The 13,208-nt window shown below is 43.2% G+C and overlaps 1 protein-coding gene across 1 annotated transcript; it reads right to left on the minus strand.

Moving 5' to 3' along the window:
* Positions 1-10,317: 10,317 nt before the first annotated feature.
* Positions 10,318-12,987, minus strand: LOC117840876 (uncharacterized). Its single transcript, XM_034721410.2, is given in 6 exon segments — positions 10,318-10,388; positions 10,391-10,510; positions 10,513-10,708; positions 10,711-11,094; positions 11,192-11,372; positions 12,300-12,987. Coding segments are annotated over 6 exon segments (1,110 nt in total). The 5' UTR covers positions 12,458-12,987.
* Positions 12,988-13,208: the final 221 nt, after the last annotated feature.

The raw sequence follows: 13,208 nt of genomic DNA on the forward strand, positions 1-13,208 counted from the left end.
GATTTTGGGGCGTAAACTGCTGGAGGCACCCCGTAACCAATGAATGGATCTAGATCGGCGGGTACACTCACTGTTCCCCACTGCGCCGTTGTCATCAGCGGTGGTTGCACCGAAGGGACAGGTGTAGGATGGAGCGGTACTTGCATTTGGAAAGGTGGCGCACCGCTATAACTCAAGGCAACGTGGTGTTGTATCCCTCGGTCTGCATGTACATCGGCTGCGGTTTGCATGTACATCGGCTATGGAGCCGATTGGAGCATGTTGGGTACCGCCGAAAAGCTTTTGACCGGTGCGCTAATGTGAGGTGCATAAGCTGGTCCTTGATACCCTTTTGCCACACCATTGGCCATGGAGCTAATGACGGCGTTGTACACCATGTGAGTCATCACCTTAGATTGATCGATCATAGCTTAATAAACATGGATCATCTCGGACATCTTCCCCGAATCTTCGGCGATGGTGATCTGGCGAGGAGTTGGAAGAGCGATCTTTCTGATAGCCTCTCCGCTTCTGGTACGGCTGAAGGATTGCAGGCATGCCTTCTTGTAATCTTCCATAGCTTTTGCCAACTCCTCCCTCTAGTCGTCCTTGAGATCTGCTTCAGTGACTTCAATGATGTTGTCCTCCGAGATTTCAGCAGCCTTCAACATGTTGGATCTTGTTTCTGTCCCACCGGACGTGTCAAAAGTGTGTTGATGCTAAAAATCGGACGATGATTCTCAGCGTCGGACACACGACCTGGGAGAATCTGCTTAGCTCCTGTTCGGGTTATCGCCCTAGTGCGGTTCACGCAGCGTGCTATTCAATCTGACATGTTGATTGACAAAGAAAGAAACGTATTAAATTCCAAGATTTCGATCGGCTGGAGTTTCGATCTATTTCAAAGGACGTATCAGCGAATCGGCCGAATTTAATGTAAAGATGACTGGCTATGAGACAATCGATGATCACGTAGTAATTGTAAAAGGAACTACTGGAGTAACTTAAACAGTGCTACAGAGACAACACTTGGAACAGATCTAATCGGCTATATAATGATAAATAAAAATATTAATGAAGCCGACAGTTCATGTCTCAAGCTGGATAACTGGTGATAAAATTAGAATAATAGGTAAAACCTATAGTTCTAGTAAATATCGATAACTAGTAAATAAATCTAAACGAAACGACAACGATGCGCCCGAAGTTAAAACTTAGATATTACTCGATACGCGGAATTTACAAATTGGCCGGAGATCGTGTTGATCCAGCCCTGCCAACTCGCACGAACTTGTGAAAAGGAAAAGTATTTGGTGAAGTCGCCGACTTGAAAGTAAAGTTGCGTGAAAAAGTAGATTCGTATTGATGTTTGTTATGTTTTTTTACAAGCCTTACGAGGCACCTATTTATTTATACCATGTTACAACTGATTTACTAACCGACTAGGATTTATCTCTAATTTAAAGATAACAAAATATTTACACATGGACACGACCCGCATCGGAGTCGGTTACTATTTTTCTATGGACCAATCTTCATCTTCAACTGGTCACCGTCTTAGCCCAGGCCCACATCGGCCAAGCCGCTCTGGCTCCCAATCAGCAAGTCTTTATTGGCTCTTTCACCTAATCGGCCAAAATATTGTAGCTCTATCGGCTGATTCCTTCAGCCGCAGCTTCTTACTTTTTCCGCATCAGCCACTTTCCTCTCTTTGACGTCGACCCTAACACGTGTCAAAAACTGGCATCAACACAACCTATATAGATGCAATGTATCAAAAATTTACAATGATTACATATAGCAACTTATATAAGTTATGCTACAAATTTATATAGAGGCAAATATATCAAGTTATGTAAAGATTGGATAACAAATTGTGTGCAAAAGTATTATGTAGTATCTTGTAGTAACTTATATGGAGATAATGTGGTAACTTGTGTCGATACATAACACCTTATTATAGAGGTAAATGATATGAGGAAGGATAAAATTATTTCTGTAGCAATTTATATACATAATTTGGTGATAGTTTTACATATATAAGTTCCTACACACTTAACACATAGGTAGTTATTGTATATTTAATATAAATTGTCAGTTTATAAAAATTATTTCAAAACATATGCATCATGAGTCTTATTTTATTTTATAGATCTTGTTACAAGGAATACAATGATGCGAATGAAATCGAAAATGGACATCCCATTAAAAAGTTAACGCATTTTTTTTAAAAAAATACGAAACAAAAGTACGTGGTTTACGACAGCCTATCCCTCAGGACTGTAGTAGGTTGTGCTCGGTAACGGAAAAAAAATGAGAGGGTGGCGGTTGCTCGGGCCAAAAACCAAATAGGCTGGCGGTTTGCTCGCGGGGACCTGCTGGGCCAAATCGGTCGCGTGATCGCGCTGGAGCGTCACGGGTCGGCAGGTAGACTTTTCCAATTGATATCCGCCCAAGCTCCACTTAATCCGAAATCATGGACTGAGCCAGTGAAGTCATATGCCAAGATTGTTAAAATCGGTCTCCAAACAATGAACGAAGTTGAATGAACCATCGATCATAGAGAAATTTCCACAGGCCAAAGAATGATAGACTTTGGTGATGCACTGCTCATTGCACTTTGTAGAAAAACGAGGAATTATCCACTGACCACTTGAGAAAGTCCAAGGGTGACGACGTATTTTGACTTTGCAACCCTTCATATGAAAATCCATGCTAAAATTCCATCACGAAATTTAATGATAATATAGCTGTAAAATTCTTATAACAGGGCACAAAACATATATATTTTTGACATGTAAGCAATATGTAGACATTTTAGTATTAACTAAAACAAATTAATAAATAACCAATAAATAAAAGAGCAAAGATTACTTATGAACGCAAATAGCATGTGCCGACTTCGTAAAGAAGTAAAAAAGGTGCAAGAACCTGACGCAAGCATATATTTTCATATTTAGCAAAATGAAATTAGTAAAAGTGACAGGTTTTGGGTATTTTATATGATCCAACAAGCAGCATTTGCTTACTGAAGTCGTTTGAGTAGTTAAATACTTGGAAACAGTTATGAATTAATACGGAATAGATATATTATGGAGTAAATAAGGAACGAAGTGAAAAGCTCTACACACGAACTGTAGTAGCAAAGTGGGTGGTTTAGATTTCGAGCCCCATAGGCGAGGAGTATTCTGATCCTAGCAAACTTAAACATTTTTACGCTCTTTTTTTAAAATCTCGAAGTAATTTTTTCTTTGTTTTTTTAACTAATTTATCGAAGTCAATTTTGACAAACAAAAAGTCTTCGCAAGATGCAAAGAAAACAAGTCTTGGTCTGCCAGCTGCTGCGTGTGCACAGAACCCCATACCTCAGGCTGAGATTCAAGCCCCTTACCAGTTACAACCGAAGTTGTTAAACCCATCAGGCCGTCGCGAAAGAGCTAACGAAGTCGTCTTCGTGGTCTGCAGAAGTCAAGCAAGGGAACGGAGTCGGGCCAGCCTGCTTGGTCCCAAAGCTGGATGCCCGGTTTCTTCCTTGTTGTACGTTGGGGATGAGCAAAAAACGAAGTCGCCAGCACAGTGGAAAAGGAACGAAGTGCAGTCTCTTGATTCTGGTGCTGAAAAATCACTTCGTGTGACCCAAGATTATGCTCCACTGAAGTGAAAAGTTAGTTTCTAATAACGTGCAAAAATAAGCCATGAATTGCTGCACTTTCCCCCGCACAGATGAGGACCATGATATACAGCCTTTTACCAAGTAAATAAAGACCATGAAACAGTCTACTCTCACAATGGACAAAAACTATTAACACAACTGAGTGAGGAACCAGACGTATACTGAACATGACCAAAGATCATGCAAAACTGTGCACAGGACGCCTAGTCTCAATTTTTGAAGCAGCTTCGTAACGTTTGCTTTTATCTATTGTTGGATTATATTAAGGTCCCGTTTGATAGAGCTTCGGCTTCTCATAAAATGGCTTCGGCTTCGGCTTCTTCGGTGGAGTGGCTTTTTTAGTGAAGCTGAAGCCAAAACGTTTGGTAAAACGGCTTCTCAATGGCAATATATGTAATTTTATGATCACTTAATGCTTGGAGAGGGAGGAGAAGCCGGTGAAGCCACTTTTTTCGGCTTCTCATCTCTAGTGTAAGCCGTTTTGCGGCTTCTCCCCGGCTTTGGTGGTGAAGCCGTTTTGAAATTAGCCCTTTGGTAGGGCTTCACCAAAAACCGGTGGAGAAGCACTTTGAGAAGCCCTACGGCCCCGTTTGGTAGAGCTTCGGCTTCTCATAAAACGGCTTCGGCTTCGGCTTTTTCGGTGGAGTGGCTTTTTTAGTGAAGCTGAAGCCGTTTTGCAAAACATTTGGTAAAACGGCTTCTCAATGGCAATATATGTAATTTTATGATCACTTAATGCTTGGAGAGGGAGGAGAAGCCGGTGAAGCCACTTTTTTCGGCTTCTCCTCTCTAGTGTAAGCCGTTTTGCGGCTTCTCCCCGGCTTTGGTGGTGAAGTCGTTTTGAAATTGGGTTTCACCAAAAGCCGGTGGAGAAGCACTTTGAGAAGCCCTACCAAACGGAGCCTAAAACTAAAAGACTGTGACGTGGCCAGCTCGTAGCCAAAGCTAAAGTAAAGTATTCTCTGCTCAGTTTTTTTTTTTTTTGACGCTGGATACGTGAATCACATGACTTCGCTTTATAGATAACGAAGAAATGATCTATACTAAAATAAAACAACGCCCACTTTTGCCATTTTGACGCTTGAGAAGTAGGTGGTGCGTACCTTTTTTCACATGAGCTGTTGCTTACCGAAGAAAAACTTGCGGCCTGGGCCATTCAATGGAAGACCAGATGAGAGACGGAGTTGGGCTGCGTGCAGCTTTCTTCTTGCGTGCAAGCGGACTTGGGCCCGCCTGGTGACCGGAGTTGGCCGATGTGCCAGAGTCATCACCAGCGAAGTTGTTCACTAGACCAGTGCGCGAAGTGGGCTGGGCCGAGGTAGGCAGCTCGCCACAGATCGAAGTTGTGTCAAAGCTGGGCTGAAATCAGCCAATGTTGAGAACTTTTTTATTTTTTTATTTTTTATTTTAGCATTTTGTAAAAATATATAGTCAAATAAAAAAATTTGCAAAACTAGGCTATCGTCGCCAGCTGGGTCGGCGATGGTTGGGTCGCGATAGGGCCTTATCGCCGGTCCAGGCGGCGGTTGGACGGGCAGAAGGGCCTTACCGCCAGTCCAGCCGGCGACAAGGGGTACACCCCTCCGTACCATACTTTCAAAAAATCATAACTAATTCATATCAACTCGGATGGAGATAAATTTTATATGAAAATTGTAGATCTCGATGAGATCTACAATTATTTAGTTAAAACTTTTTTTATTTGATATCATATTGGTGCTCAAATAATCGACACAAATTTTAGATCTAAAATTCAATTTTTAGATCCGAAACTTGTGTCGATTATTTCAGTAATTAAATGGCTCCAGATGAAAACATTTTGAACTAAAAAATTGTAAATCTCGTCAATAGCTACAATTTTCATATAAATATTATTTCTATCTCATCTCATATGAATTAGTTATCATTTTTTGAGTGTGCTGCCCAATTTCAGATCTAAAAATTGAATTTTAGATCTGAAACTTGTGTCGATTATTTGAGCATCAAAATGACATCAAATGAAAAAAAAATTTAACTACAAAGTTGTAGATCTCGTAGAGATCTACAAGTTTCATATAAAGTTTATCTCCATCCGAGTTGATATGAATTAGTTATGATTTTTCGAAAGTATGGTGCGGAGGGGTGTACTCCTTGTCGCCGGCTGGGCCGGCGGTAAGGCCCTTCCGCCGGCCCACCCGGCGACAATAGCCTAGTTTTGCAATTTTTTCATCCGACTATATATTTCTGAGAAATCGAAAAAAATATAAAAATAAAAAAAGTTCGATTGAGAAGGAAGTTGACCCTGAATGCTGCAGCCCAAAAGCGAAGTTGGAAATAGGCCCAGAACGATGTCGCACCAATAACCATGCCCGAAGTAAAAATAAAAATAAAACAAATTGGAGCCTGGGCTTATATGACTAACGCCCATTTCCACTGGGCCGAAGTTGTTTTTTGATAGTCACCGTGCTATGTGGATCCTAAGACCCATCATGAGCATATGGCTGCAAAAACTTGTGAGCGGGTGCAAATATGTTTACTAATTACTATGAATAAACACTTCGGCATGATTAATACTAGCATAACATTGGATAAAGAATATAATATTCGCTCCTGCACTTAGTTAATGAGGTCCGATGGAAAACGGATGATCCATTCCACTAAACGAAGTCACTTGTGTTCAAAGAAAAATCCACATCCGCCCTTTTCACTTTTAATTTTTTTTATATTAATGCATCTAATAAATATTTAAAGAATGCACTCTGTAAAAACAGATGATTATAACATTCTTTGGAATGTTTGGTGTAATATACTCGTAACTGCAAATCAACAGAGTAATGCCTCCTCTAAGCCCGGTGGACACAGGAGCTCCTGGAAATCCCGAACCCTAACCCTAACTCCACCACTACCGCCGTCGTTGGGCCAATCTCATCCCATAGCGGAGGAGAAGAAGCGGAGGAAGAAGAAGAAGATCGGCAACAGTTGGATCCTATTCTCACACAAATCTTAAAGCGGATGTTTCTTCGGAAAAAATCTTCCGGAAGATGCATAGGTTTTCCGCCGTTGCATACATGTGCTTTTCACCGCGACCCAAGAACGAAGCTAACAAATTGGCCCAAGATGAAGTCACGAGCCCCGGGTGTTGCTTTGCGAACGTAGACAGATATTTCGGGCTTGGAGACCAGTGTTCAAACGAAGTGATAGCCCAATAATAATCCGAAATAGGTGGTGGCCCAATCCGTGAAGTGGAGCTGACCAGCCCAACACCGAAGTCAATCATTTGGTTTTGCTTACTGATGTGGGCTGAGGCCCAATCCAAAGCAGAAAACCAATGTCTAGCCAAGGAGTAAATTTGGAACCCAAAGAATACAGTCAATGTACCCCTGGGCCGAAATTGGCCGGGCTCGTTGGCCCGAAGATGATGCTGTGCCAGAGGCGTACTGATGTGGGCTGAGGCCCAATCCAAAGCAGAAAACCAATGTCTAGCCATGTAGTAAATTTGGAACCCAAAGAATACAGTCGATGTACCCCTGGGCCGAAATTGGCCGGGCTCGTTGGCCCGAAGATGATGCTGTGCCAGAGCCTTGCTGATCCAACTTCGCTGGACCAAGTTGACTGACGTCCGGGACGAAGTTGCCGATGGGCCACGGGACGGGCGAAGTTGTTGCCAGCAACCAGATGGACGACGGACAAACTGTATCGCGAACGAAGTCACAAGCGGAGAAAACGAAGCCACGAGATCACCATCCGAAGTTATTTCTCGTTGCTCCGAAATTATGTCTCTCTTTTTAAAATTTCTTATCCATCATTATCATTTTCAAGCCAAACACGCGTGGAGCGGTAATTGTTGGCGACGCCAGCAGGAGAAGAGAGATATAAAAAGAGAGTGTAGTTATAACTTGGAGGGAGAAGTATGGAAGTGCTCAAAGAGTCCATAACCTCAATGCTCCATGGATCCTTTATATAGAAGGGAACGGGGTGGCAATTAGCTCCCAAGCCCATTTTGGATGCAAAATTTACAACTAGTCCTTCCAACCTTTACATGGACTGCCCTTTTACTCATAGGTTGGACTATTTACCAAGTCACCATCCTCTTCTAAACATGCTAAAACAGTCAAAAACCAATGAGACGAAAAAGTGGGGGTGCCAAGCGAAACCCTTTTCCCCAACAGAGTAGGAGTAATGTAGTTTCTCGACAACTTCTTCAGTGAATATGGCTACATCGCCTCGACCTCCGGTTCAGCTATCGATTCATATCATGTCTTGCAAGTATGTGACTGGTAGAAAACTCGCCTTTAGTCCCGGTTGGTAGGGAGCAAATCTCCCGAAAATCCATCCGGAATAAACCAATTGAGACAAAAGGGAGGTCTTTTGTTCCAGGTCACTCAACCGGGACTAAAAAGGGTCGCCAGGCGTGGCGCAACCCAAAAAAAAAAGAAATTCCAGGGGATCCCCCCATAAGTCACAAGTCATGCGATTTTTCACGCGAAATATGCGCGTGCACGGTGCGTGGGATTCGAACCCACGACCTCAAGCCTCGCGCGTAGCTTCCTTACCATCCCACCTACATAACACATCTGACTATATAGGGGATGCAATCCTTTTGTATTAACTTGTGGAGACCCTTTTATCCTGGTTGGAAACACCAACCGGGACTAAAGATCCCATTTTATCCTGGTTGGTATTACAAATCGGGATAAAAGGGTTCGAGGGATTTAGTCCTTTTTTAGCCATCCGTGGGGATCCTTTTATCTCGGTTGGAAACACCAACCAGGATAAAAGACTCCCTTTTATCCCAGTTGGTATTACAAACCGGTATAAAAGGCCCTCGACCCTTTTATCCCGGTTGGTGTTACCAACTGGGATAAAAGGGGGGTCTTTTATCTCGGTTGGTGCTTCAAACCGGGATAAAAGGTCTCTTGGGACCTTTTTTTTCCACTAGCCTTTGCAACCGAGATAAAAGGTCCCGGTTGGTGAGCCCTCCGCTAGTGACTGAGCTTTAGTCCCGGTTCGTGAACTTTTATCCCGGGCTAACTTTAAACTGGAATAAAAGGGAGCGCATGGAAGGTGAGTTCTCTACTAGTGTAGAATCAAGTTTATCCTGGTTAAGATCTATCGGCTATTTTACCTTCTAGATCTGTTGCATTATCGTCGTATTAGTGAGTTCAACAGAGCGTGCCTTTATCATTAGCCGGTAGTGTTTGACTGCTATTATACGTGCTACAGCCCAGGAGCATGAGCCGGCCAAGTGCATTTAGAAGACCAACGTGTATAGCTTTGTTATGATTTGTTTGGCTGCTGCTGCCTGTTGCCTTGATTCGTTAGCTGCTCCAGTACATATCGGCTGTTCAATGACTGACAAGGCAAGTCAGTTTTCCCGCAGCTGATGATATAAGGAGCAAGAATTATCAGGCTTATATATAATAATAAGCCGATATGACCAAGGTCAAAGTTCCAGGGCAATATTCAATATGAAAAATATCGGTAGTCCAAGAGGTCACAAGTCACAACATCCGTGTGCTGTTGGAATCCGAAGACGTCGGGGTGACGAGCGGAGCAGCGCAGTACATCAAGAAGGACCTGAAGCTCACGGACGTACCTCATGGGCATCCTCAACTTCTACTCGCCCATCGGCTCCTTTGCGGCGGGGCGGACGTCTGATTGGATTGGCTGCCGGTTCACCGTCGTCGTCGTGGCTGCGTTCGTTTCCAGCGCCTTACTCATGGGCCTCATCGGCGACTGCGCCACGCTGGTGCTCAGCTACTTCGTTGCCGGTGTAGACGTGGGTTACGGGCTGATGATCGCCACCGTGTACATAGCCGATGAGATTGTTGGAATTCGAATACTTTGAACTAGTTCATAGGCTACTTGTTTTCCAGCTTTTGAGGATTGATCGATGACAAGGAAGGAACAATTAATCGGCCTGCCGATGTTGCTTAATGGTGGGGTCTCCTTATCAACGTTCTGCAAATAGTACAACGGAGTGATTATATTACTCATTACTTATCATATTAATGATCGGCCAAATATAGCGGTCTCAGGGCAGTCCCAATGGATGTTTTTCCGATGTAGTTTTCAAGGGAAAAAGAGAGTAATTAATGTACAATAGAAACTATTTCTCCCAACCCATGATTTTTATATTAGTGTTCATGCTAAGGATAAATTAAATGCAATACAAAAAGGAAGTAGATCATATGTGGCTATCAGCCATGTAGATCATATATTAATAATAGCAAAAGAACTGTCTCTGGATAACAAAAAAACTGATAATAGGTAGCACATATAGTTGATAACAAAAGAACTAAAGTTCATGATATGCATAGTAAAATAATAAGGTGGCATCATCCATCATCTCTCATCCATCATCAGGTCACGTAACACTCCAGAAATCATCATCTGCAAGGAAATAACACAAGTGTTCATACACTCAGTTTGCAATACTGACAGGTGTTCTCACAAGTTTTCAATTTCACAGGAAATAAATACTGACACGAAATAAATACACAAAAGTTTTCAGTTTCTAGTCACTGCACACTCAGTTTGCAAATACCTTAATTATCAGTTTAGCAAATAAGACCATGCAGTTTTCAGACTTTCAGATTCACATGCAGTTTTCAGATTCACATGCAGTTTTCAGTTTTCAGATTCACACTTTCATATTCATATGCAGTTTCAATTTAGCAAATACCTTAATTATCTGTAGCAAATAAGACCATCCTCATGCTCTCCAATGCTTTCTCCCTCTCAGCCGAAGCATGTGACTCAAATTGCTTGTGGGTGCTAACAGTAGCTCTTTATAAGTTTCTAGCATTTTACACTTCACTTGTTCTTGTGCTGCCTTATGTGCAAGCTTGGCCGCTTCAAGCTTGTTGTTTGCAAATTTTGTTGCACCTCTGACACCTTCTCACGGTCCTTTCTAGCCTTTGTGCTTACTTCAATGAACTTGTCTAGCTTCTCAGTAATAGCTGAATAAGCATCAGATGCCTTCTTTTTCCCATAGCGCTCATCCTTGGCCTTCTTATGACTCATAGGACGAATATTAGGATTATCATCCAAATTCACCACTTTAGCTGGCATAGTAGTGCACCCTTCTCCTTCTCCTTTTTCTTTTCCATTTTTTTAACATATGCAGACTAGTTCCTTTCATCTCGAACAACCTTCCATATATGCTTCAGCATGAAATCTTTATCATTATATGTAGAGGCATACATCTTGTCAGCAAGATCCATCAATTGGTCATCACTAAACCCACTTCTGTACACTCTATTGGTTTGTATCCAGCAACCATGATACTCACTCACTGGTTTCTTAACACGATCCCAACGGATTTTCAGTTGGTTCCGGTTTCTCTGGCGGCAATTCTTTGTGGTCTGGTTGTACTCTTTAGTACCATCCGCCCAATATTGATCTTCCTTTCTGTCAATTCCATCAACCGGGTCCTTTGAGTTACGCAACCAAGCACTGGCCTACATTTAAAAAATCAACAGCTCAAAGTTTACAACCAAACATAATTTTTCATATACTCCAGACTCAAAAGTTTACAAAGTAAGAAAGGTGGCTTACCAATCTAATGTCTTCATCTTTCGTCCAGTTCAATCGCTTGTCGGTTCTAGGATCTTGAGGGTTTTCATCAGCATCCGCATCAACATCGATTGTTTCTTTATTTTTTGCATTGCTTCTGCCTATCGGGGTTTGTTCAGAACTTGGAGCAATTGGAGAAGTTGCACTTTTCCTTTTTGTAGTTCTAACAAAATGGAAATTTTCATTGAGATGGTTAGGATTGATCTAACTGCACATTGGTAAACCCACCTGGTGGGTAAATCCTGAAAAAAGAAAAAAATATGTTCAGTGCAACTAATGTGCTACAACCATAGTGATTATTTATAAAAAAAGACATGCTGATGATGTGCACAGCATTTCTGTCAGCGACACGCGGAATATATCAGATGACGATAGCTTGACTAGGATCTACTGCACCTCTTATTTACACTGACGTGATGCATCTTCATAATCAACTCAAGGAGGTTGCACTTGAACATTGGGATAACAAAATACCTTAACTATGTTACCAAGTAATTCTAAGCTTAGAAGTTAACATGGTATCCTAGAAAAGGAAACAAGCACATGAAAAACGACTTACATGAGTTCTATTACTGTTCCTAGACCACAATATTTGATACTGACGTCTCAGCAAAAAATGGAGCTATGATAAATGATTTCCTTTGCGAGGCTAATGCATAGACACTCCTATAAATACACAACATGGATCAGGGCAGTTCAGCTAAAAGCCTGACAAAACCATGTTGCCAACTGGATCAAAACCATCCTAGGAATAGAACGTCACACTGAAGGCCACCTGAACTCTTAGGAGGAACAACAGTGGACAGAATACACCAACCTTGGTACCTCTTATTTCCTTTCTGAAATACTCTCCCATTGCATGAGAGCTCTACCAGAATGAGAGCTCTACCAGTTCAGAAACTAAGACCTGACACCTGAGTACTTGCACTTGACAAAACAAATATAATCTATTGGATATTCACGATTGCACTTGACAATAACTAGCACAAATATTAGCTTGACCATCAAACATACTTTTCATCAATCACAAAAGGGAAACCATACTAGATGCACTGCGTGAAGGACTTGTGTAGGAGTGAAATAAACATACCCTACAGTGGGAGAGGCCATAGGAGATGAGCTTGTCCACCACACAGGAAAACTGGCGAGTTGAACACTTGCGGCTGACGGAGATCCAGCAGCAACGGCGGCAGGAGCATTAGCAATAGCAGCAGGAGCACCAGCACCAGTGCCTCTCCTGAAATTCATTTTCTCAGATTGAGGGCAGAGGAGGCTAGGTCTAGGAATTGGGGATCAAGCGTAGGAGGGAGAGGGCTTGCGGCGGTGGCGGGAGAGGGCTTCCAGCGGTGGCGGGGAGGTCGGGGGAGAGCGTGTAGAGGTGAGTGAGGCGGAGGGTGAGGTGCGGGTGCGACGGTGCGTGGAGGAGCCCGGCGGTGAGGAGGCCCGTGTGGAGGCGGCGGAGCACGCGGAGGAAGGAGGTCGAGGAGCCAAGGGAGCGGCTCGCAGCTTGTGGCGGCGAGAGAGGGCTTGCGGCGGCGGAGATGGCGATGCGGCGGGAGAGGGCGCGCGGGAGATGGCGATACGGCGGGAGAGGGCGCGCGGGAGATGGTGATACGGCGGGAGAGGGCGCGTGGGAGATGGCTTGCGGCGGCGGCGGGAGAGGAAAAGCGGGAGAGGAATTGCGGCGGCGGCGTACGGGATCCGGATGCATGCCGAAAGAAACTGCTCGAGTCTCCCCAACGCCATTTCGGTGGTTTCGTGGTGTCTCGGTGCTTGTGTCGACTTCTGTTCCGTGAGGAGGAAATGGTTTCTCTATTTTGACCTCTCACTCCTCATTAATTGTTTTGCCACGTAAGCAAATAGCTGAGCTGTCAAGGTAATTAATAGACGTACCATAAATACTCTATTGGGACTGCCCTCAGAAGCCAATAAATATTGCTGGACATTCTCTTCCGGTCAACATGATTGCCGTTGGGTCATGTGGCTTTTATCGAAAGCT

The sequence above is a fragment of the Setaria viridis genome, chromosome 9, assembly GCF_005286985.2.
Source record: "Setaria viridis chromosome 9, Setaria_viridis_v4.0, whole genome shotgun sequence".
Taxonomy (NCBI): domain Eukaryota; kingdom Viridiplantae; phylum Streptophyta; class Magnoliopsida; order Poales; family Poaceae; genus Setaria; species Setaria viridis.